Source organism: Urocitellus parryii, chromosome X, assembly GCF_045843805.1.
Source record: "Urocitellus parryii isolate mUroPar1 chromosome X, mUroPar1.hap1, whole genome shotgun sequence".
NCBI classification, from domain to species: domain Eukaryota; kingdom Metazoa; phylum Chordata; class Mammalia; order Rodentia; family Sciuridae; genus Urocitellus; species Urocitellus parryii.
The window spans coordinates 130,292,284-130,317,804 of NC_135547.1; the positions used below are offsets into that span (position 1 = coordinate 130,292,284).

General features: G+C 45.3%; 1 protein-coding gene across 1 annotated transcript; it reads right to left on the minus strand.

Moving 5' to 3' along the window:
- Nucleotides 1–766: 766 nt before the first annotated feature.
- On the minus strand, nucleotides 767–14,908 carry LOC144250740 (uncharacterized). Its single transcript, XM_077793692.1, has 7 exons — nucleotides 14,853–14,908; nucleotides 3,909–4,035; nucleotides 3,668–3,728; nucleotides 2,798–3,108; nucleotides 1,465–2,629; nucleotides 1,201–1,380; nucleotides 767–803 (listed from the first exon to the last, which is right to left on the minus strand). The coding sequence occupies exons 1-7, from the start codon at nucleotides 14,898–14,900 to the stop codon at nucleotides 767–769; spliced, it is 1,929 nt and encodes a 642-aa protein (XP_077649818.1). The 5' UTR covers nucleotides 14,901–14,908.
- Between the last annotated feature and the right edge of the window lie 10,613 nt (nucleotides 14,909–25,521).

A 25,521-nucleotide genomic window follows, 5' to 3' on the forward strand; every position in this document is an offset into this window, starting at 1 on the left:
GATTACAAGTTCAAGGTCAACCTCAGCAACATAGTGAGGACCTAAGCCATTCAGTGAGACAATGTCTAAATATTGGAAAAAAAAATTAAAAAGAATTAGGATGTGGCTCAGTGATCAAGTGTCTCTGGGTTGAATCCCTGGTACCAAAAAAAGTAAAATAAATTAAAATAAAAAATTCTCAAGTCTATGTAAGTCTAAATGGATCTGAAACGACTGAAGGTCTCACCACATTTTTATATATAAGGCTTTTCTCCAGAGTGAGTTCTTCCATGATGTTCAAAAACAACATGGAAAAGTGAAAGTGTCATCACACTGCTTAAGGAACAGATGGGTTTTCCCTGATGTGAATCCCTTTATGTCTTTGAAGGAAACCATGAAAGCTGAGTACTGCCCCACATGGCTTTTCCACAGGATTTTCCACAGTATGAGTCCTTTCATACAAGGGAACAAAACTGAAACACTTGAACACTTACTTGCACATGATTTATTCATTTTGGCATGAATCTTTCAAGAAGAGTCTTCCCAGACCTTATAAAAAACTCGGAAAATTAGAAGACTTCCCACATTAATCACATTCTCAGGGCTTCTCTCTGTATTGTCATATATGAGAAGGAAAGCAGGGCTGGGATGGGAAGCTGACAGAATGTACCCAATCTTCCTCATTCTGAGGTTTGTTTTTCAGTGTGACTAAAATGACTTTGAAGGAAACAGGAAAAATGGAATGATTTTCCAAATTCTTCACATTTAAAGCTTTATTCAGTTGGATCTAGTAGTGTTTGCCTTTAATCTCAGAGACTCGGGGTCTGAGGCAGAAGGATCACAAATGTGAAGCCAAACTCAGCACCTAAGCAAGGCCCTAAGGAACTCTGAAAGTCCCTGTCTCAAAATAAAAAGGAAAAAAGTTGTGGCTCAGTGATAGATGACCCCCAGACTAAATCCCCAGTACTATTTATAGGTAGGTCAGTAGGTAGGTAAGTAGGTAGGTAGGTAGGTAGGTAGGTAGATGATAGATAGATAGATAGATAGATAGATAGATAGATAGATAGATTTGGACATGTGAGCACTTTCTTCTCTTTGAATTTGACAAGAAATATTGATTTACCACATTTCACATTCAAAGAATTTTTCTACAGAAAACTTACTACATGTTAAAGAGTGAAACATTATTAAAGGAAGACTGCAAATTGTTTTCCTGAGTACGATTTCTTTGAACTATGGGTTCCTTCATGTAAGTGAAGCTGAGCAGATGTAACAAAGGCTTTTCCACATTGTTTACAACCATAGAGCTTCTCTCCAATATGTGTTCTCCCATGTCTTTGAAGGTCACTGGAACTAGCAAAGGCTTTGCCACATTGCTCACACTCATAGGGCTTTTCTCCAGTAAGAGTTTTTAAAGTTTGGGAAGGTAACTGGAACTAGCAAAGAAATTGCCACACTGCTTACATTCATAGGGCTTCTCCCCATGTATGTGTTCTTCTATGTCTGTGAAGCTTACTGGATGTAGCAAAGGCTTTGCCACACTGCTCACATGCATAAGGCCTCTCTCCAGTATGAATTCTTTCATGTAAGTGAAGGTCAGAGGAACGAGCAAAGGCTCTGCAACACTGCTTACATGCATAAGGCTTCACCCCAGTATGAATTTTTTTATGTGTGTGAAGGCCAGAGAAATGAGTGAAGGCTTTTCCACACTGCTTACACTCATAGGGCTTCTCTCCAGTATGAGTTTGTTCATGTGAGTGAAGATGACTGGATGTAGCAAAGGCTTTGCCACACTGCTTACATTCATAAGGCTTCTCTCCAGTATGTGTTCTTCCATGAATCTGAAAGGAACTGGATGTAGAAAAGGCTTTCCCACACTGCTTACATTCATAGGGCTTCTCTCCAGTATGCACTCTTTCATGAATCGGAAGGTAACTGGATGTAGAAAAGGCTTTGCCACACTGCTTACATTCATAGGGTTTCTCTCCAGTATGTGTTCTTCCATGTGTTTCAAGGTCACGAGATCTAGCAAAGGCTTTGCCACACTGCTTACATTCAAAGGTCTTCTTTCCAGTATGTACTCTTGCATGAATCTGAAGGTTACTGGACATAGCAAAGGCTTTGCCACACTGCTTACAATCATAGGGCTTCTCTCCAGTATGAGTTTTTTCATGTGAGTGAAGGTTCCTGGATCTAGAAAAGGCTTTGCCACACTGCTTACATTCATAGGGCTTCTCCCCAGTATGTATTATTCCATGTCTGTGAAGGTAACTGGAACAAGCAAAGGCTTTGCCACACTGCTTACATTCATAGGGCTTCTCTCCAGTATGAATTTTTTCATGTGAGTGAAGGTTAGAGGACTGAGTGAAGGCTTTTCCACACTGCTTACATTCATAGGGCTTCTCTCCAGTGTGCATTCTTTCATGAATCTGAAGGTAACCAGATGTAGCAAAGGCTTTCCCACACTGCTTACAATCATAAGGCTTCTGTCCAGTATGAGTTTTTTCATGTGTGTGAAGGTGACTGGATCTAGAAAAGGCTTTGCCACACTGCTTACATGCATAGGGCTTCTCCCTAGTATGCATTCTCTGATGTATTTGAAGTAAACTGGGATAATCAAAGTTTTTCCCACATATCTTACATTTGAAATGTGCATCCCCTGTGTGTGTGATCCTGTGCCTTTGAAGACTTGTGTGTGATATACAGGTCCGAACACCTTGTTGACATTCATAGAGTTTCTCTCCAGAATGAGTTCTTTCATGTCTTCTAAATAAAGAGGAGAAATGAATGGCTTTCCCACATGTGTCCCATTGAAAATGTTTACCTCCACTGTGTGTTATCATGTGTCTTTGAACACTGGTGGGATAAGAAGAGGCTTCACCACATGGTTGCCATTCATTGGGTTGCCCCCCATTATGAGTTTCTTCATGTCTTTTAATTTCATTGAAACAATTGATGACTTTTCCACATACTGTACTTTCATATGATCCATCTACCCTTTGTATTAACATTTGTGTGTGAACGCTTTTGAGAGAAACCAGAGATTTCCTATATTGTTTCAATTCACATAGCTTCTCTTCACATTCCTCATGCTTGTAGTGTTGGTGTCCAGAGTGAGATGTGATCTGCCTGAAGGAATGAAGGTCATATGAAGTCTTTTGCACACATAATGAAGTCACATGGATTTACTATATTAAAATATTTCTTTGTTCAATAAAGAATTGGAATTGATTTGAAGTTTTCCCCACACTATTCTGTGCCTTTGAAGTTTACCATGACTTCTTTGAAGAAGTGACCAGCACATAATCAATGCTTAATTCATTCACAATTTTCTACATATTTATACATCCTTACATTACTGCCAACATCAGGTAAAGGCTAGGTTTTCTGACTTATTCAACTTGCCTGAAAATAAAGAGATTGAAAGGAAACAATCCTTTGCAACACAGCTTCTCTGTGGCTATTATCCATATAGTGATATTCACATATGCAATTTTATAGTACTTTTTGCATGTCAAATACTTTGAAAAGACTGAATATCTGTTACACCTAGGTATATATTTCTGGTAAAAAATATTGTAAGAATAAATACTTTTCTTATTATGCATACTTTTTCAGTTGGTTTGCTTTAAAAATTATATAACAGTTCTCAAATTCCCTCACAAATTCCTCTTGTGAGTATAGTTACCTTACATTGCTTCCAGAGTTTTCAATCTGATATTCAGTGGTCTTGTCTTCCCACCTGTTTTCTAAAATGAGAGAACAAAACAATCTTTATGAATATTTGGGAGCTAGAAATGCTTTGCCAAATCAGAGGTTCCATTTTTGCTGCAATAATTCACCAACTGATTCCCTTTTCACCGTCTACATAAATTACCAAAATAAACATGAGTTCTCTATTTGATTAATTTTAGAAACATCATTATTACCTATTGAATCCAGGTTTTTGAGGACCTCCAGCATCACATCTCTGTAAAGGTTCTTCTGGGAAAGATCCAGAAAAGCCCACTCCTCCTGGGTGAAGTTCACAGCCACATCCTCCAAGGTCACTGAGATCTAAAATATCCCACCAAATGTATAGTGGAGGCCAGGAGAGATTGACAGCATGAGAAATCTATACTCAACATGCATGATGTTCACATGATTCCCTGGTTTCTTGATGAATTCCATGATTTGATCCATCAAATCTTTACTGTACTCAATTTCTTACAGACATGCCAATATTAGAAATTGGCTACTCAGAAGGCTAACATCCTTTTTTAGTGTTTTATACCCTTCCTTTGGTGAGTTCACAGGAAGTGAGACAGGCTCCCAGATCACTCCTAACTTCTTTATTGTTTGCATCTCTATTACATGTCCCAGAAATGTCCCTTGTGGTACAGAGCTAATATAAGCAATTTGGATAGTACTTATCTTTAGAAAAGAAAGGTGATGAGTAGGAAATTGCAGGAATCATGAAACTAAGCATTTGAGAGAGATTCTGCAAACTACACTGGCTCCCTGTACCTACAAGGTTAATATAAACAACATGGTACTTACTGATGTCTTGTTTCCTCTGAAAGTCTATCGTTCCATACTTAAAGAAATGCCTAGAACTAGCCCCACACCCACACCCTCTGGGAATGGGGTCAATAAGGAGATTCTTTCATAGACAACATTTAGACAACCTTTCATACAGGTTGTCACAATGTGGTAACTGGAGATTAAGTTCATCCTCTGTGATTATACATAGAACAGTTAGAAGTTTGCAGGTGCTTTACTCCAGAACAAATTTTGTCAACTAGCTTAATATTAAGTGACAAAAACAAACATAAGTTCTCTATTTGATTAACTTATTTATTAATGAACACAACAATTTGATAATTTCCTGTGGTTACTGTCAAAGCAGAATGAGGTAGGTGCAAAGATGGCACGTGTCTTAGAAACAACTCAATAGAGCTTGAGAAGAAGATTTACATTAAACAGGGATGAGAGGTGGGAGGGAAAGGGAGTGAGAAGGGAAATTGCATGGAAATGGAAGGCGATCCTCAGGGTTATACAAAATGACATATAAGAGGAAAGGAGGGGTAAGACAAGATACTACAAATGGAAGAAATGATTTACAGTAGAAGGGGTAGAGAGTGAAAAGGGGAGGGGAGGGGAGGGGAGGGGAGGGGAGGGGGGATAGTAGAGAATAGGACAGACAGCAGAATACATCAGACACTAGAAAGGCAATATGTCAATCAATGGAAGGGTAACTGATGTGATACAGCAATCTGTATACGGGGTAAAAGCGGGAGTTCATAATCCACTTGAATCAAACCGTGTAATATGATGTATTAAGAACTATGTAATGTTATGAACGACCAATAAAAAAAAAAAAAGAAACAACTCAATGACCCAAAAATGTCACCTTGTCCAAACAGTCTTACAAAGTTTTATCTCTCTCAAAATATCTTCTTAATAAACAGCAGGCACTACATTTCTAAGTCTCATAGTGAAAATAAATGTCCAATGATTGTCAAAGTGTTCTTAACAGCAGCCAGTTCACTACCATAATGTACAGTCATGAGACACATACCAATGCTCCGCTCAAGGACATTTTCATCAACGTTGGGCCACATATGCAATGGTTGTCTGTTGTGAAAGAGATTCATGGTGCCTGTAGCAAAGGTGGTGCAAACAAACATAAAGCAACAGCTCTTGCAGAGTTTGGTAAAGTAACAAGTTTGTAGCCCAGAATCCTGAACTACCCCACACAATCTGGGTGTGAAAAAGTTCACCTTTCACATCTGTAAGCATGTTATGATGTCTGCACCGTGATGGAACAGGCAAAAAGAAAATGTCCCTGCAAGTGACACAGAACCATACTCAGGGACTGAAAACATACAGAAGCACCCCAAAACAATGAAGAATCCACAATTACACTCAGAGACATCAGCTCAACTCTGTCAGGACAATGATGCAGGCAGGAGGGCTTCATGGGTCTTCAAGCAAATGGGAAGCACACTGAGGTCTCAGGGTCACAGCAACACTCCACAGGACATAAACCACACCCCTACAAGTGCAGCACCAGTGAAATCCCATGTATGCTCAAAGAACATGAGAGCTAGAGCAGAAATCAGATCAGAAGCAGCTGAAAAGCCTCCAGAGAAGGGGACGTGAAACACAAGACTCTAAACAGACACAGGACAAAGAGGGGACTCAAGAGAAAAGGTGACCATTTTGAAGAAAAAAAAAATGTAAAAGTCCATCATAGGAAATTCTTAGAGAACACCAGAGGTGGTGGTGTATTGGTATCTAAGTCATCCAACGCACATTTCAGAAAACAAGAGCTAAAAACAATCATTGAAACTGTCACTTCAGAAAAACAGAGAAAGAAGGGCAAGGTAAACCTAAATTAACCACAGGAAGGTAACAGAAGGTGTTGATGAAACCACAACCAGGAAATCCGCAGTCTACAATATCAAGTTCTTCATGACCATCAGCATCACTGATAACCTGACATAAGGCTAAGAATACAGAAGACAGGGACTGGGGTTATGGTTCGGTGGAAGAGTGCTTGTCTATTGCTTAGGAGAAACTGGGTTCAATCCTAACTGACACATAAAAAGAAAAAAGTGTAAAATATACAATAACACTAAAGAAAAAAGCAAAGACGACTGAAAACCTAGTAACACATTTAAAAGTATCATCGTCAACAATGCATTGAGACTTCAAGATTATTATAAACATGCTTGGTACAAATTAGACAACTTGCAAAAACTGGACCATTTCTTTGAGAGAGACAATCTTCTATAACTTACACACAAGGGGAAATACACAAAACAGATAAGCCCATGGCTACTGAGTAAAATAGACTCAATAACTAATTACTACCCAAAAAGGCAAGGCAAGGGCCTTACATCTCATACAGGCTTCCATGGGACACTGAAGAACTGCCACAAATTTTCTACTTTTTGTCCAGAACATAGAAGCTGAGTTAACACCTCCTAATTCTTTCTGAGTTATAGGTTACCATATTATCCAAATTAAATAGATAAAGAAAAGTGTTAAATAGAAAACAAAACTATGAATTATGCTCATAATCATAAATGTAAAAAACTGTACAATGAAGTCATCACACTCCAGGTGTCTATGAAAATGATTGGGAAATTATGGGCACAGGAACCCTCACTGCAGTGACTACAGCAGCCATATCCAGAAGTGCCCAAAGCTAGATGCAAGGAAGATGCACCTTGCAATACTGAATGGACAAGCTGCAGTTTATCCCCATCAAAGAACATCACCCAGAAAATGAGCTCTGCAGCCTGGAAAGATACAGCACCCTTAAAGGCAGACTGGTAAGAGAGAGAAGCCAGTTTGAAATGACCAAGTGCAGTAAGATTCCAAGTCAAGAACATTCTGGAAAAGACAACATTATAGATGCACTAGCAGAACTGATGGGTACCAGGGACTCAGGGAGCATAGAGGGAGGGAGCAATGAGGAGGAGTGATGAACAGGGGGAACACAGGATTCCCAGAGGAGTGAAACTCTTCTGTATGACATTATCTTGTAAACTACGTGACACACACAATCACATCACACAGAGGAGGAACCGTAAGGTAAAGGATGAACTTTGGCTTATCATAACATGTTGCTTCATCCATTCTCCTTATCAAATGTTCAACACTGGTTTAGTAACTGACAAACACCGTACACCAATGCAATATGTTGAAAACAGTGGAGACTATCAGCTGAAGAGTAATGTCACATTTAATTGTCACCTTGATTGGATTAATAATGCCAATGATTAATGACCTTATGGGTGTGTCTATAAATGATTGGCATGTGGAACAGTGAACCACATTGGAGAACCTCCTCAAGCTAGGCAGCACCATCTAATAGGACGGTGACTTGGGTGAACAAAAGTTGGAAGAAGAAGGAAGCAGCAGCAGAGCAAGCTCCTTTTTTCTCAATGGGTTCTTGATGGCTGCTGCAGTGGCCTGAGGATATCAGACTCTGCCTCCTTCAGTCTCCCAAAGTGGACTCTGCCAGTGATTCTCCAGGGAGTTTCCAGAACCTTAGGTCTGGACTAGGGAAGCATCATTGATCCCTCTTGTTCTGCGGCTTCAGCCTCTTGGACTCTGCAGCCAGCACTCCTAAAACTCTCAGGCTGCAGATGGCCACTGTGGACATCCAGCTTCGGGTCAAGTAGGCCAATCTAAAAGTCCCCTTTTATAATCATACTTCCTCTTGATGCTGTTCCTCTAGAGAACACTGACTAATATACTATGTAAGTCAAAAATTGCTCTGAAAAAAAATAAAGTTTATGTCATAAAGAAGTGAATAAATGGGGCTGGGGATATGGCTCAAGCGGTGGCGCGCTCGCCTGGCATGCGTGCGGCCCGGGTTCGATCCTCAGCACCACATACCAACAAAGATGTTGTGTCCGCCGAGAACTAAAAAGTAAATGTTAAAAATTCTCCCCCCCCCCCCTCTCTCTCTCTCTCTCTCTCTCTCTCTCTCTCTCTCTCTCTCTCCTCTCTCACTCTCTCTTAAAAAAAAAAAAAAGAAGTGAATAAACTACCAAGCCCTGAAGTTTTACAAACATATACATGAGAAACAATTGTATATGCTAAATACCATTTTCATAATAATGCAAAAATAAAGCAAAGAGGAAGAGTCAGAGTAACAAATTTCAAAACTATGGACAAAAGCAAGGAAAATGATTTTCAATACTGTTTCCATCTCAAAAAAAATTGGATGATAAGTCTTCAGAAGTCATTGTGTGCTCACGCACACAAAGTGTTAAGTTTCACTGTGCTTAGCAAAAACAAAGGGGTTCTGTGAGAAACTATAAACTCTTTGAACTGTGTGCTTGTTGCCATCTTAAGAAGATAAAAGAATGTTCTGCAAGTTTAAATATATATATTTGTATGCTTGTCAGGAAATAACTAACTACAACTAACTACAAGTAGTATAATAAGGAGTGTAGAGCACTGTGACCAGTAACAAAGTTATTCTGAGAATGTTTATCCATGCTGGAAAAGATTAAGCTGCCAAGAGGATGTGTTTCTTTTTTACTATATAAAAGAAGGGAAAAAAATAAAGAGGTGCTCATTCCTACTATGTGTGTGTGTGTGTGTGTGTGTGTGTGTGTGTGTGTGTGTGTCTTTCAGCATCTCTGCTGTTACCACCTGATCAGGAACTACAGATTGTCAGCAGGGTCTGACAAGTCATTCCAACTGCTGGTGTGGTGGTGTGCACCTGTAACTTCAGCCAATAGGGAGGTCAAGGCAGGGAAATGGAAAGTTGGAGGCCAGTCTAAGCAACTTAGCAAGACACTCAGAAATTTAGTGAGACTGGTCTTCATTAAAAATTAAAAGAGGACACTGGGATTGTAGCTGAGTGACAGAGCACTTGCTAGCATGTGTGAGGCACTGGGTATGATCCTCAGCACCACAGAAAATTTTAAAAAAAGGTATTCTGTCTATGCATAACTCTTCAAAATATAAAAAAAGAAAAAATAATAATAAATACAAGGCTGAGGATGTGCTCAGTGGTCAAGTGACTGTAGGTTTATCCCCCAGTAAAACACCTGCCCACCGCCAGAACGCTGCTCACAAATTGAAATTCATTTCTGGAGGAAAACTAAGCATGAGCAAGTCCATGGCATCAATCCCCAGCACTCAATAAGTAAGCAAATAAATAAAAAACAGTCTACAACACTAATTCTCTTGGGCTGGAGAGTAGCTTGGTAGTAGAAAACTTGCCAACATGTATGTGGCCCTCGTATCAATCTGCAGCAGGCCACAAAAAAAAAAAAAAAAAAACCTAAAATACATGTAATGATAGATAAAAATGATTATAATACAAAAGGTACACAATTAGAGGCATAAAATACAATAAAATCAGTGCAAAGACAACACACTTTCTCACAAGGGAGATTGAATGTTTCCATAATCTACACTCTCTAAAAAAACACTGAGCTTTTCAGTAAATTCTGTGCAATTTAGGGCATGGTTAACTGTATTTTGAGGGTGAACTTAAGAAAAACTACATCTAAAAATGTAAATAGGAGGGTTGGGATTGTGGCTCAGCAGTAGAGTGCTTGCCTAGCACATGAGAGACCCTAGGTTTGATCCTCAGCACTGCATAAAAATAAATAAATAGGTATTTTTTCCAAGTACAGCTGCCGCAGTCTTGGCTGGGCACAAGATCACAAGCCACTCACAGCTTTGTAGATTCAAACAGCAATTCTTTATTCCCAAACTCACACCGGCCTCTACACAAACACGTTCTGGGGAAATTCAAGTTCTGCCCACCGCACAATTCACGTCCCAAAAACTTTCTCAATTCCACGAGAACTCAACGGGAACTCAGGCAGCAGGAACGCCCTATATCCAGCAGCAATAATCTTAAACCCGGAACTTCCCTAAACCCAGATTGTCTTAAACCGCGATACTTCCTAAAACCTGCAGGATACACCTTAAACCTGGATCCATCCTGGTCCTTGAGCAGGGTCACCTTTCTCAAAGACACATGCAATGTCACAGCAAATTTCCATTTAACATGGGGTACGCTGGCAAGGAAATTTTGATGTGTCATTCCTACTTGGCAATGGCCCTCAGCATACAGCAACAAAAAAATGTATTTTTCAAAAAATCAAAAATAGTAGACTGTATCTAAGACAAGCCAAAATGTTGTACAGGACAGAGAGAGTAGAGAGAGCATTTATGTTGCTCCCAAATTTCATAAGGTAAAAGGCCAGCTCCCAAAGAGGTGGCCCAAGAGGATGCAATTAGGAGGGAACAGGAATCAGGTGACATAGTGGGAGTGCTCTTGAGGGGATCAGCACCCTTATTTAGACACATGTATTTCTCCTTTCCAGAAAACAAGTGTCATTTACTATTTCACTGATATTCAGTGATTAAGTGATCATAGTTGGATATTTCAGGTATTGCCAAAATTGTCCTTAAAATTTACAATGAAGACAGATGTGATGGTGCACATCTGTAACCCCAGCAGTTCAGGATTTTGAGGCCCTAGGCGATGTAGCAAGACTCTCAAACAAAGAATGTAAAAGGGGCTGGTGGTTAAGCAACTCTGGGTTCCATTCCTGATACCAAAAATACCACACAGTTAACATGAACCTGCCAAGTCCAGACAACAACAGTGATAAAACTGTCATCCTTTGTCAAATTCATCACCTTCTGAAGGACAGACATTAGTTTTCCTGAAATCACATTCATAAATTTATCCACCACTATTTTTATAGAATTGGATTCAAATTCTTTAGCAATATTGCAAGACAGAGTTTGTCTGTATCTTACATGGCATTTTGGAATCTAGGATTGGATTTCAATTTGAAATCACTGAAAAGACAAGATTGAACCTTACAGACATTTTATACATACTCAGGAATAGCAAAAGGTAAATTAGGTTAAGTAGGTATTTTTTTTGGGGGGGGGGCAATTGGTAACCCCGATATTAAACACAAAGATATTTTGCTACTGATCTACATCACCAGTCATTTTTACATTTTATTTTGAGACTCAGTCTCACCAGGCTGCATAAGGCCTGGATAAGTTGCTAAGGCTGCCCTCAAATTTGCAACACTCCTGTCTCAGCCTCTGGAGTGACAACGATTACAGGTGAGCACCACTGCACCTGGGTGTAAATTGGGATTTGTAACAATGGAAATGTAACTAGACTTTTTTAAATCCACTTCTCTCTTGCCTATTTAATAATAGCCCATCCCATTTGAATCTGAATAAATAAACCTGGGCCTCAGATAAGTGAGCAGATCATTTCAAAGTGATACACAGAAAGCTTTGGTGCTGAGGGAGCACATATGTGTCAGGCTCAAGGGGCAGGGAAGGTCCCTGACAGCAGGAACATACTCCCTCCTGGTCTTGCTCCCTGAAAGCATCCAGGATCACTGTCCCAGGGACTGAAGTAGCTGTCTAGATGAAGCCTGTTCCAGCAGATTCCTCAGCTCAGAGCCCCCAGCAGCTTCCCTGAGAGGCTGCACCCCACACCTCAGGCTGTCCTCTAGGAGGAGCTGACCCAGGGCCTGAAGTTCTGTTCACCCTGCAGGGACCAGGGCAGCTGTGGGCACCTTGTGGCAGCTCCAGGAGAGGACAGTGGCTGAGGACATGGGACCCTGTGAAGTGTCCAAAGGGAAACTCTGCCCAAGAAATCTGACATGGTGTCTACACCTAAGGAAGATAAAGGAGAAGCACAAGATTTTTACAGCTGTGAACTCAAGTTCTCTATACAGTTGCATCTACATCAAAGAACCTTCAGAGTACTTGATTTTAGCTAACTAGAACACCATGAGGGTAGAAAGGCCGGGTTCTGTATGGAGAACAAAAATTATCTTGGGCTATCTTAAGCCCTTCAATAGCCAATCATCTTAATTTCTGTATCAGACCACAATCTCAAAATTTCTCAGAAAATACCACTAACCTTACCAGACGTCTCCAAAATCTACCAAAGCTCAGAATGCAATAACAGACATACAGAAGAAATTTTCTTTTTTTTTTCCTGTACCACAACAATCTGATGTTCCTACCAATGCAATTGGTTAATGCAGTGATACACAGTTTCTTTTATAAAAGTTCATGTAGGCCAGACACAGTGGCGCACAACTGTAATCCCAGCAGCTTGAGAGGCTAAAGTAGGAGGATTGCTAAATTCAAAGGCAGCCTCAGCAACTTAGTGGGACCATAAGGAACTCAGTGAGATCATATGTGAAAATACAATATAAAAAGGGCTGGGGATGTAGCTCAGTGTCTAAGTGTCCCTGTGTTCAATCCCTGGTATATTACAAAAAAAGAAAAAAAGAAGAAGAAAAAAAAAGAAAGAAGAAAGAAAGAAAGAAAGAAAGGACGAAAGAAAGAAAGAAAGGACGAAAGAAAGAAAGAAAGAATTGATGTAATCATGTAATCTCTTCCAGGGAGGGACACACACATCATTCAGGGTATCTTGAATCCATGTTCCTTAGTATAGTCATTAATATTTGGGTTAAAATGAACTATTTTCTGTAGCTGGGGTTGTCAATGCCTTTAATCCCAACAGCTTGGGAAGCTGAGGTAGGAGGATCACAACTTTCAAGCCAGGGTGGGAAAAATACCCAGATCCTTTCTGAAAATCATATTGAAAAGAGCTGGGGATGAAGGACAGTAAATGAATCAACATTATTGTAGTGGCATCCCCTTTTTTCACAGAAAATGACAAACTTCCTACTTTCGTGTTGCCCTATTTTACTGGGCCACTAGTCTGAGAGAAATTAGCACTCCAAGTGCTGGACTCGAACTCCCCTTCCTAGTTTTTTACACACTTGTATCCAGTATAGTAGTTTGTAGAAATGTGCAAACAAGGCCTCTGGGCTTCACAGAGAACTTACCAACTAGGCTTCATGGAAACAGCTGGTGGGGGAGGAAAGAAAGGGGAGAAGAAGCTCTCCCCTTCTCAGGTGCTGTCCTTGAAGGGTTATCTTGGTCAGAACAGAGAAAGAAAAAGCTGCTTTTATGTGTGTGATGTGACAACTTGACTATGGTGACTCCACTTTGTGAACTTAGCCATGACACACAAAAAAGTAATGACTGGGGCAGTTTGTATTCTTTTATTCATGAAAATCCCCCAAGAACACAGAATGATCTATGTGCCAACCAGAGACTAACTGAGTGCAACTTTCAGCCTTGCTTGCATTGCCTGAACCCCAAATGTCCCTTTTGTGTTTTTTGTGCTTAAATATGGAGCCAACTGAAGGCAGGGGCACCACTCTGACGATCTCATTCTTTCAAGAGCAGAGTGTCTGCCACTGGCCAGCAATAAAGGCTTAACTGGAATGAGACTGTGTGGTCTGAGAGTTATTTGTGGGTCTCAGTATTACAATGTGAACTTCTGAGTCCCTCCCCTTACATGCTGGGTATAAGATTCTGAAACCACCTGAACTCGGGGTTCAGGGGATGAATTGATTGATTACAGCAAAAGCAGTGCCCTCTGAGACTGGCTGCAGCCAGATAAAACTGTTTCCAGCTATCTTCAGTGCCTTGCCTCCTCTGTCCCTACATCATTATTTCCCTGTGTGCTTAAGGGACTACACGACTGGGGTGACTCTACATCATGGACTATCAGAAAAGGGAGCAGTTATCCTCTATTGGTGCAGCCCAGGATTCCATATCCCTGGGATCTATAAACAACTTCTTAATTCCCTTTAAAGCAGTTATTTTGACCAAACACAAGGAAATGTTAAGTGATTATTCTTTCCCCTCAAGTATAACATTCACAAAGAGAAAACAAATGCTTTCAAAAGTGTTGTTCTTGCCAAGGACAGTGGCACAGGCCTGTCATTCCAGATACGTGGGAGGCTGAAGCAGGAGGATCACAAGTTGAGGCTGCGGAGGGAGGGAGGAAAGGATGGAGGGAGGGAGGAAAGGAGGAAAGAAGGGAGGGAAAGAGGGAGGAAAGGAGGGAGGGAGGGAGGAAGATTGTGTCCAATATTTCACTAGATGAAAAGTGACAATTAGCGGGCGGTGTCCATTTGGACCGAGTGGGAAGAACCAACGTCTGGCCGAGCTGTGAGGTGGAGGGAAGGTGGGTTTAGAAGGCAGGAGGCGCCTGCAATTTGGGGGACCTACAGCAGCCTCCGGAGGAGCTCCCCTGGGAGGAGGAAGGTGCATTTGTGGCCCTGCTTCCTCCACGTTGGGAAGAGTGGGTCGGGCCACTGGTAGAGAAGAGGGGACACTAGGGACCTGAGCCGCCCTTCCAAACCCAGGGAACCAGGGGACAGGGCCCAGGGCCACCCGCCAGCGCGGACTCCTCCACCCTCTGCAGCTCACCCGCGGGCCAGGCCCCGAGGCAGGTGCTGACCCCGCGCCTTCAGCCCTGGTCGCAAACTCACCATTTTTGGCTTCCGTGGTGAACCGGGGTCCTCTGAGGAACCGCCCATCACCCAAGATCGCGGGGTTCACAGGGAACGAGAGTCACCGGTTTCCCTGACGAGAGAACTCAGGCGCCAGAGAGGGAGTAGCCCAGTCGCTGAGGAAGAAAAGCCCTCTGCGCACTGATTGGACAGTTCCCCCCAGCGACCCTGATGGATGGCCTCCAGGCCCGCCTCTGCATCGTGACTGACAGCTACCATCATCCAATCACTGGCTGAAATTGGGTTAGTGACAGATTCTTGGCCCCAGCCCTTTTCAGGCGGAGCTTCCCCGCTGTGCAGGGAACCAATCCAGATGGGAAGCCTTGGCTTATCCTCTGGTACAGAGGTGACATGTGGCTCTGCTATATGTGTGCAACAGCCACAGAGTGCTTTCCGAGCATGGCGAGGCCCTGGGTTTAACCTCAACACAAAAACAAACCATAGCTTCTCAGGGAGGCTGAGGCTGGAGGAGCCCAAGGTCAGTGAGACCTTCTCTTAAAATAAAATGAAAAGGGTGGGGTGGTAGCTCAGAGGTCCAGGTCAAGCCCCACTGGGTTTATTCCCCAGTACCTCAAAGAAAAAGAAAGAACTATATAACATATATATTGTTTTTCTTTTTTCAGCTGATGCGACCTCAAGCGACTTAGAAAGACACAGTCTCCACATTTTTGAAACACTATTTAAAGATATCATATGTATGACCCATACATAATATCTAAAAATGAGAACAATTTGAAAACTATTTTAGTAATTCTCATCACCTCCTGGCCTCTGTGGCTTTGAGGAGGCAGCCTGAGCTATGAAAGGAAGCAATTGGGGTTGGCTCTGATGCTCAGGGTTCCATCCCCAGCACAGAGGGTGGGGGAGGAAGGAAGGCAATCCTCTAGGGCAGCAATGTGCGGTGGAAATAAAATGGGTGCCTTGTGCTTAGTGAGCATGTTCTACTTCGACTGTTAGGAAGTCTTATGCAGAGACCTGACTCTGGGGATCCCACAGGTCTGGTCAGGTGTATGCCCCAATATCAAACAGAAAAGGTCATGATGCAAAGCAGGAAAGAAACTTTGACCAGTGCAGCTACACCAGGAAGACTAGGAAACCCTGCCCTTATGCTGTCTTCAGGTGCTGACAAGGACTTTGAGGTTTTATAGAAGGACAATCATAGGCGTGTAAAGAAAGGGAAAAGTGTATGTAGGATTCAGTATTATCTGTAGGACTTAGGCTTCAGGCATCTGTGGGTCTCATGTCTGTGAGCTCACACTTACTTGCCCCCTTGACACATGTCCCTCTACTGCACAGACTGACCTCATTTTGTCTCTCAGGAGGAAGTCTCCCTCCAGTGTATTGTTTCCATGTCAAGGTTTCAGATGCACCAACATTTTCAAGAAAAGCCACAAGCCCATCTGCATCCTGCCTAGGAAGCATCATGGGAAATTCATAGAGAACACTAGAAGTGGTGCAGTATTGGTATCTAAGTCATCCAATGCACATTTCTGAAAAGGAGCTAAAAGCAATCATTGAAACTGCTGCTTCAAAAAAACAGAGAAAGAAGAGCAAGGTAAACCTAAATTACCCACAGGAAGGTAACAGTATTGGGCACCACGGAGCTGGCCCCAGGTAGATAGATGGGCCCATCAATGGACTGTGGCTTGACTTAGGTCTCTAAGGGGCGGCGCTGAGGCCCTAATGTTGGAGGAACAGAGAGTGTGTGTGTGTGTGTGGGGGGGGGAGAGGGCCCTGCAGCCAGACAGCAGTGGCTTAGGCTGTTCCTGGGGACTCACCAGCAAAGTCAGAGAGGGGGCACAGGGCATACCTGGGGCGCTTAAGCAGGGCCCTGGTGGGGACAGGGTGGTTTTCAGGTAGTGAGTGGGCATGAGGGCTGTCTGCAGAGGGGACAAGACAGGAGTCTCAGCGGGGGGGGGGGCGGGGGGGGGGTTAGGGCTATGTTGGGGGAGGGGCAGGGTTGTGTGTGACATTACTGTGACAGGCCATAGTTTAGGGAGGGGACTCAAGCCCATGGTTGGGGAGACACTGAGGGGTTCAATATCATAGGGCAGACAGGAGCATCGGGCTGCCTGTGTTAAAAAATGTGCGTGTGGGGGGTCACGGCAGTGTTAGGGTGGCGTTCCTTATAGAGATTGTGGGACTTGGCCATGGGGAAGGGTTCCGGCTCGAAATGGCAGGGGCAGAGCGGGTCTTAGTGGGGGGACACTCCAGCGCATTTGTGTCGACCTGGTGAGGGGGGACTCAGGCCGTGAGTGGGCAGGGTGCGGGTCTTGGAGGGGTTCGGAGGTCCGAGGGTCTCAGCGTGGGGAGGCGAGTCTCGGAGGCCCTGGGGTGGGGCGTGTCACCCCACTCGATCCGGGAGCGGCCCCCGCAGGCGACGCGGGCGCAGTTTCCGCGGCTCGACCCTGGCCCCCCTCCTGCTCGGCCTGCACCCCCTCCTCCTTCTCGGCCCCCCACCTCCCTCTGCGCCCCACCCCAGCGCTGCTCTCTGCGCCCGGGGCTGGGTTGCGCCGTCTCCCGGCACCGCCTCCTCCTGCCCAGGGTCTCGTCCCCTCCCCGGACCTGAGTGGCTCCGCACCACGGAGTCCCACACCTGGCGGTGGCGGAGGCACGTCCCTAGGGGCCGGGAGCGCCTCTCTGCCTGGTGGATCCCGCCTGCGCCAGGGCAGGACCGTGACGCAGACCCGGCCGCGCTGGCGTCTCCGCCCCCACCCCACCCCCGGGCTCCTGGGCGCGCGCCTGGGCCCCGGGCTAAATCAGGTTAATTTCGGAACTCTGGGCCTGGGGGGTGGGGACGGGAAATTGGTTCTCCTGGGTCCCCGCCGCCTGGGGAAACTGGGGTTTCTGGAGCTGTTTAATCCGGTTGGGGCCTGAGCACCGTGAGCCCCCAGGCAGCCAGGGATGCGCAGGGACCCCATTTCTTATTCTCAGCAAGGGTCTTGGGACAGCCCCACCCCCCTCAAAGATCCGTGCGAGTTCAGCTCCACCAGGCTTGGCGTTTGGGCTCTGTAGGGTGCTGACTCCCTGCTCCATGGTTGCCCTCAGGACCTTGACCAAGGGGTCTTCTTACTGGGTACCTCCTTGATGGTGCTCTTGGCCGGACCCTGCTTCTTCCGCTCCGACAGATAATCTTTTTTCACTTTTCCAAATCGGTTCTGTATTTTTACCAAACCAAATCAGAGCCTCTGAAAGATCTGGGCTGCCCCAAATCCTTGGGGTGCGTGGGGTGTTTGTTGAAAAGAGAGGCAGGAGGCTCACCCCCCTCTATTCAGAAATGAAATCCGCAGAGGGTGCTAGAGGTGGAGAAAAGGTCTTTTTTTTTTTAAATATATTTATTTATGTTTTAGTTGTAGTTGGACACAGTATCTTTATTTTATGTTTATGTGGTGCTGAGGAGAGTGCTCTACCACTGAGCCACAACCCCAGCCCAAGGTCTTTGTTTTTAATTTGCAAATTTAAAATATTTGCATTTTCATGTGCGCCCAGACTTACAGATGGGGTTATATCCAGAAATCCCCAAATACAGTACATGAGGAATGCATTTGCCAGATCTCACCTGTGAACATCCTAGATTAGCAGCCCAAAAGGTTTTATGGATTGTTTCCTCTTAATTTTTATTTTTGTTTTTTGGTACTGGAGATTGAACCTAGTGTACTTAACCACTGAGCCACATCCCCAGCCCTTTTTTTATATTTCACAGAGAGACAAAGATCTTGCTGAGTTGCTCAGGGCCTCACTAAGTTGCTGAGACAGGCCTCCAAATTGCAACCCTCCTGCCTCAGCCTCCCAAGCAGCTGGGATTACAGGTGTGCACCACCAGGGCAGAAAAGACTATGTTCATTGAGGAGACCTTGCGTTCTGAGAGCAGCGATCTCTAAGAACCACAGAAAGTAAGTACGTTGGGTGCTGTTAGGCAGATATCAAACTTACTGAGCATAATCTTGGGTCACAAATGCTCTAGGGCCAGAGGGAGCTGGAGGGTATTTGAGGGAGGTTGCTCAGATAGGAGAAGGTGAGAAAGTTCAATACAGCACATAACAGAGATTATTATTATATAATAACAGTTTATATATAATAAAATCATAAAGTAATAAAACATAAGCTCTACATTATGATTTCCAGCCTATTTTAATGCGCAATGTCAAAAATCATGTTGAAGTCAGGTGTAGTGGTGCACATTGATAATTCTAGTGACTCCAGAGGCTGAGGAAAGAGGATTGCAACTTGGGGGTCAGCCTCAGCAACTTAGCAAGGCCCTAAACAACTTAGCGTCTGCCTGGATATAAAATGTCAAAAAAAGGTTGGGTATGCAGCTCAGTGCTAAAGCACCCCGGGTTCAATCCCTGGTAGTAGTAGTAGTAATAATAATAATAGTAGTAGTAATAATAATAATAATAATAAATATAATTTTGTTGATACATTTGCAGAATTGAAAGCTTGACACTTATGGGTTAAGAACTTGGAGTCTCTGTGGGGACCTGGGCTACAAAGACAACAGAGTCAAGGATGTGGTTGGACCTGGAGGGGATGACCCAGCCTTGAGGATGCCGAAGATCTCAGAGGACAAGGGACACAGCTGTTCCATTGTGCTGGGTTTCTGTTCTACACAGCATGGGAGATGGGGAGGAAGTAGGGCTCCTAGGGTTGACCAGCTGCCATCTCTTTCCTTATCCCAAGATCCCCTGGGCTGGAGATGGCTTTGGCCATCAGGCAGAGGTGGAGTTGGCTTCAGGTGGTGGCCTGAGGTCATCAATGAATACTCAGGGTCTGTGGTCTGTAAGCCCCCCGGGCTGGGATGTTTTGTAACAAAAGCCCAGGGATACTAATACAGTGACCACCAGCCCTCTGACCAATGACCAGCCCAATGACCTGAGTGTGGATGTTTCCAAAAGTCTTACATAGAAATCTTTCCCCCCCAAGGTGATGGTGTTAGGAAGTAAGGGCTTTGGGGAGGAGAAGGGGCCCTGAGGGTGGAGCCTTCATTTCTACTGAAAGCCATAAGCTGAGACTTGATCCCTTGTCACATGACATGACTTATTTGTCCCATGGCTTCCCCCCTCTGCACCTGCCAATCTGGGGAATTTGGAAGCACCTCTGGGCTAGATTGGGTCCTCTGTCTCAGCTTCTAATTGCAAGAGGTCCTGGGCTCTTTGCTAGGTGCCCAGAGTGGCCCCTGAGGGTGCATTTCATTCAGTTGGATTGTGCATTATGACTTCATGTGTTGATGTGGGGAATTGTGACCTCGGAATGGATGCCTGAGGTCAGAGTGAGGAGCTGGAGCTGTTTGGACCGGGCTCTGGCTCTTCCCATGAGAAACTGATGTGACTCCATTTTTGAGATACCAGCCTCTACCTCAGAGCAAATCCTGTCCAAGGAAGGGGGCGTGACCCTTGTCCTTGGAAAAACCTACAGAGCACTCCTAAGCACATGCCACTCTGCTGAGGGCCATTGCCAAGTAGGAATGACACATCGAAATTTCCTTGCCAGCGTACCCCATGTTAAATGGAAATTTGCAGGGACATTGCATGTGTCTTTGAGAAAGGCGACCCTGCTCAAGGACCAGGGTGGATCCAGGTTTAAGGTATATCCTGCAGGTTTGAGGAAGTATCCTTGGGTTTAGGGAGTTCCCGGTTTAAGACAAGTTTAAGGCGTTCCCGGTTTAAGACAATCTGGGTTTAGGGAAGTTCCAGGTTTAAGGTTATTGCTGCTGGGTATAGGCGTTCCTGCTGCCTGAGTTCCTGTTGAGTTCTCCTGGAATTGAGAAAGTATTTTGGGACGTGGATGCTCAACAGAACTGGGATTTCCCCAGAACGTGTTTGTGTAGAGGCCAGTGTGAGTTCGGGAATAAAGAATTGCTGTTTGAATCTACAAAGCTGAGTGGCTCGTGATCTTGTGCCCAGCCAAGACTGCAGCACCACTCTACTGAGTGTTTGTCTGTAAATGAGAGGTCTGAGGTGCCAGGGGTCCCTGACTCAGTTAGGGTAGGTGAGGACCCCTAGCAACCCCCCTAGCAACATCCAATGAGACAGGGAAAATACCTGGGATGCCAGATGACCCCAAGTAGTTTATTCTTTTTTTTTTTTTTTTTTTAATTTTTTTTTTTAATATTTATTTTTTAGTTCTCGGCAGACACAACATCTTTGTTGGTATGTGGTGCTGAGGATCGAACCCGGGCCGCACGCATGCTAGGCGAGCGCGCTACCGCTGAGCCACATCTCCAGCCCGACCCCAAGTAGTTTATGGTGGTTGATAACAAGTTGGGAAACCATGAAGTTTAGCACATACACCCCTCGTGGCCTAAACCAATCCATTCAAACAAATCCCCCTCTTGCACTAACCAATCCCCCCTACCCAACTTGTTCCTGCCAGTGAATGTGCTACTCATTGTTAAGAGTTGTTGTTTGATTTTCCCACGGTATGGAATGATTTGCTGTGTGATGTTGTGACACATAGAGTATCTCCCCAAAACCTATAAAATCTCACTGAACAAAGGACTGGGACTCCCTGGGACCGCTGCATAGAGAACGGTTGTGAGTCCAGGCTGGAGCTTGCAGTAAAGACTCCTGTGTGATTGCATCGGATTCGGCTCCTGGAGGTCTATTGGGGTCCCAGGAATCTGGCATAACACCCACACAGAAGGTCACTGCCCTTGTTCATCTGTGTCTCACCAGCACAGGGGGAAGGGGCCACAGCAGGGCTGCAGCCACAGCCTCCACAGGTTGTGCAGGATGCCCAGCTGCTGGGGAAAGGGCTCAGGGACCGCTGATGCTCCTCCATGGCCTGCTGGACTCTGCCCACCACCTCGTGGAACCAGGGCTCTGAGTTGGTTGTAAGGACACGGGTCTCCCAGGGGTCTCTGCAAAGGTCAAGGAGCAAAGGCGGGTCAAGCTGGACCACTTGTCCCCAAGGCATGGCAGACCCCTTCCACTTGGCAGGCTCAGGTGCCCTCTGGCTGGAAGAGCAGGGTCAGGAAGTGCCTGTCCCACAGAGTTGCTCCTGTGAGGGACCAGGATCACAGAGAGATGACTGAGGACAACAGCAGGACTCAGCCAGGTGTCCTCAGGAGGTGAACAGCACCAGGGGCGGTGGCCCGTGTGTGGGTGGGCATAAGCTGTTCTGTCCTCTCCAGAGCAGAGAGAAGGTGGCCTCCAATTAGATCCCGCACAGACACATTCACCTCAATGAGACCTGAGAGTGTGACATCCAGAGAGCAGAAAAGGGGGGAAGAGTTCTCTTGCTTTGCTAGCAAAGGAGAAACACAAGGAACTCCCGTCCCAGAGGCTGGGATTCATCAGGAGGAGCAACAGGGAGGTTTTAAAGGAGCTATTCAAAGGCTGATTCCAGGAGAGCCCTGACTGGGGTCCCTGGGCGCCCTGTGGCTGTGTGGGGATTCACTTCTTAATTTGGGAGCTATTCACTTCCTAGGTCTGCTGGCAGACTTCTTCCTTTTGTGAGACACAGATAACTCAAGGTCAACCTGTTTTCTGCTGCAAAGATAGGGAGAGGGAGAAGAGGAAAAGCAAACCATGTGCCCTTTCAAAACAAGCCTCAGAGCTCTTTCTAAAGGCGCAGTGGCCCTCTGTTGCGCTGTTGCTGCTTCTACAATTCAGACACGAAAAGAGGACCCAGGCTTTGGGTCAAAAATTGGCAACACTGTTCTCTCTGGGACTTTTTTTTTTTTTTAAAGAGAGAGTGAGAGAGAGAAAGAGAGAGAATTTTTTAATATTTATCTTTTAGTTCTCGGTGGACACAACATCTTTGTTTGTATGTGGTGCTGAGGATCGAACCCGGGCCGCACGCATGCCAGGCGAGTGCGCTACCACTTGAGCCACATCCCCAGCCCACCTCTTTGCTTTTGACTGAGAAAAAGGTGACATCAGATTTTCAAGTCCCCACTGACATGCTTGCTGACCAGTGCTAATTGGATTCTTAACTGTGCATTCTTCCAGGTTTTATGGTTAGGAATTACCATATGTTTCAGAATCTGGTCTTGCTCAAGGCTCAAAAAGTTAGTCTCTTTAAATTCTCTTGGGTTCCTGTCATCCATGCTAATCCCTATCTGCATTTCCATGCAGATAACAGGTGGTTTGCTGGGGAATAACAGACCCTGTCCACTTCCTCCAGGCAGGGCTGAAGAGAAATTGCTTTTGGGCAAATGAAGCATGTAGCATCAGCACAGTGGGCCACTATTATATAAGTATTCACTTAACCAAGTTTCCCACTATCATCATTTATCTGTCTCCTAACAGAGGGCAGAAAAAGACAACATGGAGCCATGCTGAACTCAGCTTTGACGCCATCCAGGAAGACACAGTGCTTCACACCAAGAGCCCTGAGAGAGCTGGGAGGTTCCAGCTAAAACGCTGAGAGCACCACTGTGAACTCAGCAGACTACAGAAGCAGGACCCGGGGGCTGCTGTGGCCCTGGTACCAGCCTGCAGGGTCAGGGCTGCACATCCGGGTGTGGAGGACAGGCCCTGTGCTGTTATAAAACCCACAGCGCTGGCCTTAATCAGGCACCCAGAGGCCAGCCCTGCAAGGGTGCTGAGAGCTGCAGGCGGACACCTCATCTGCCCCATGGCTCAGAGGACAGCAGTGGCCCTTATGGAGCTGACCCTGAGGCTGGGTGCTGGTCACTCCCTGGGCCCTCCCTCCTTGTCCCCTTTTCTGTTCCCCAGCATCAGCCTTCTCACCTCCCTGTATCTGAGGGTGGAGATGAGGGGTTGAGGAGGGGCTGACGGGTTGTAGCAGAGCATGAGGACCTTGCCCTGGTCCCGGGAGGAGCGGCTCCTGGCTGCATGTACTTGAAGATGATGTTCCCCTAGGACAGGGAGCCCACGGTGAGGGGGCCACAGGTGTGTTAAATCATGATGCAAAGAAAAGACGACTGACTCTGATTTAAATCAAACTAAAGCAAGCTGGTAATTCCCACCAGCCAGGGCTGCCTCTCCCAAAACGTGTAGGAACAGAAGACAGCCCCACAGTTTCTAGGAGTGCAGCTTTATAGTACAGAATGTTTCAAGGGGGGGGGCATGTCTTGAGATCTTACAGATAACAGGATTTGACAAGCATAACACAAAGGCAGGTAGTAGGTTAATGGTCCAGCACTTAGGGAGTAAATTTAGATCCCAACATCAGAATTTATGAGGCGCCACTAGAGTTTCAGAGAGGGACATTGTCTGGCCAGGGAAAGCCAGGCATGGGTGAGTTCAAGGCAAGGGCAGACATTTCCAAGCAGGTTTAGAAATCACAGTAATTTATAGTAAAGCTGAAATTAGCTTTTCCTACCTTTGTGATGAGGTGGCTTCCAATCTTAAGAGGAAATTAGGCTGGGTTTATCAAGGTGTTGATGATTCTGATTCTGTGTCTTCCTGAGTATGACTGCATTCTGAACACAGCCCGGATGATGTGGCCATAAGAGACCAAGAAGAAGACCATGGGAAACAGCATAATGCCCACAGGCAGGCACTGCCTTCAAGGGCCACCATGCTGACACAGGCCACACAGATCAGGGCTGGCACCTCACATAGAAAGTGTTCCTTCCTGTGCCCACAGCAGTGTGATCACAGGGTCACTGGCACATGAACAAGGAATTGTCTATCCTACAGCCCAGAAATCATGATCAGTGTGTAGGGCAGGGGCTTCCAGATAGCCACTAACCTGTTGTAGGCCGTGACAGCCAGCAGCAGTCCCTCCACTCCACCCAGGCCCAGGGACAGGAAGAGCTGGACTGTGCCCCTGCAGAGCTGATGGTCTTGTCATGGCCACTTAGGTTGTGCAGCAGCTGGGGATGGAGCTGGGGGTGAAGCTGAGTCCAGGAAGGATGAAGGGGGTGAGAAGTACATGGGTGTGTGGAGGTGGGGTCCAGCTGCGACACCAGGAGGATGGAGTGTGGCCCAGCAGGATCAGCAGGTGGGCTACCAGGAGGACCACAAAGAGGACCCTCTTCACATTGGGGAAATTGGAGAATCCCAGGAGGATAAAGAGGCCCTGGGAGCTGCCATTGGTCCCATCCATCTCTATGGCACCTGAGGAGAGGTGTCAACAGCAGAAGAGGCAAGGGCTGCTGCAGTGTGGGCTCCTAGCCAGGATTAAAGCAGCACAGTGAGGACTTGTTTATACACTCACCTAACCTGGAAACAGTGGTGTGCAGGCTCTGCTGTGATGATTATTATTATCACCAATTTATAGGAAAAAAAAACTGAGACACTTTTGTGTTAAGTCAATGTCCCATGTAGAGGGGCAGAGCTGGTCTGCACCCAGGGAACATAGCTGACATCTTCATCCTTATCCAGCCCTGTGGCTCCCTCATTCCAGAGAGGAAAGGCACACACCTTCCAAGCTCCATCTTTGCTTCTTCCAGGGTCAGAAATTCCTGAGCTCCTGTCAAAACCCCAGAGGCACAAAGAACATCCCAAACAACCACCTGATAGGATTTAGGAAACTCCATGTGCTGCTGATCCTTGACATCACGGGGTTGAAGTACAAGGGCAACTCATACAGAAATCTGGTTCAGTAAATGAAACATGTTTGGATATTTGCAAGAATTTGATAAACTCAAAGACAAAACGTGACTAAATATTCAAATCTTTAACAAAAAATAGGATTTCATGTATGCATGACATCCATGCCTGTGTTGTGACAT

What these genes read in the sequence shown, in the direction of transcription:
- LOC144250740 (XM_077793692.1), bottom strand. Translation starts at nt 14,900, where the DNA reads ATGGGCGGTTCCTCAGAGGACCCCGGTTCACCACGGAAGCCAAAAATG. An exon ending in CACCACGGAAGCCAAAAATG is followed by an intron (nt 4,036 to 14,852) that starts GTGAGTTTGCGA and finishes GGGATATTTTAG; the next exon opens with ATCTCAGTGACCTTGGAGGA. An exon ending in CAAAAACCTGGATTCAATAG is followed by an intron (nt 3,729 to 3,908) that starts GTAATAATGATG and finishes CTCTCATTTTAG; the next exon opens with AAAACAGGTGGGAAGACAAG.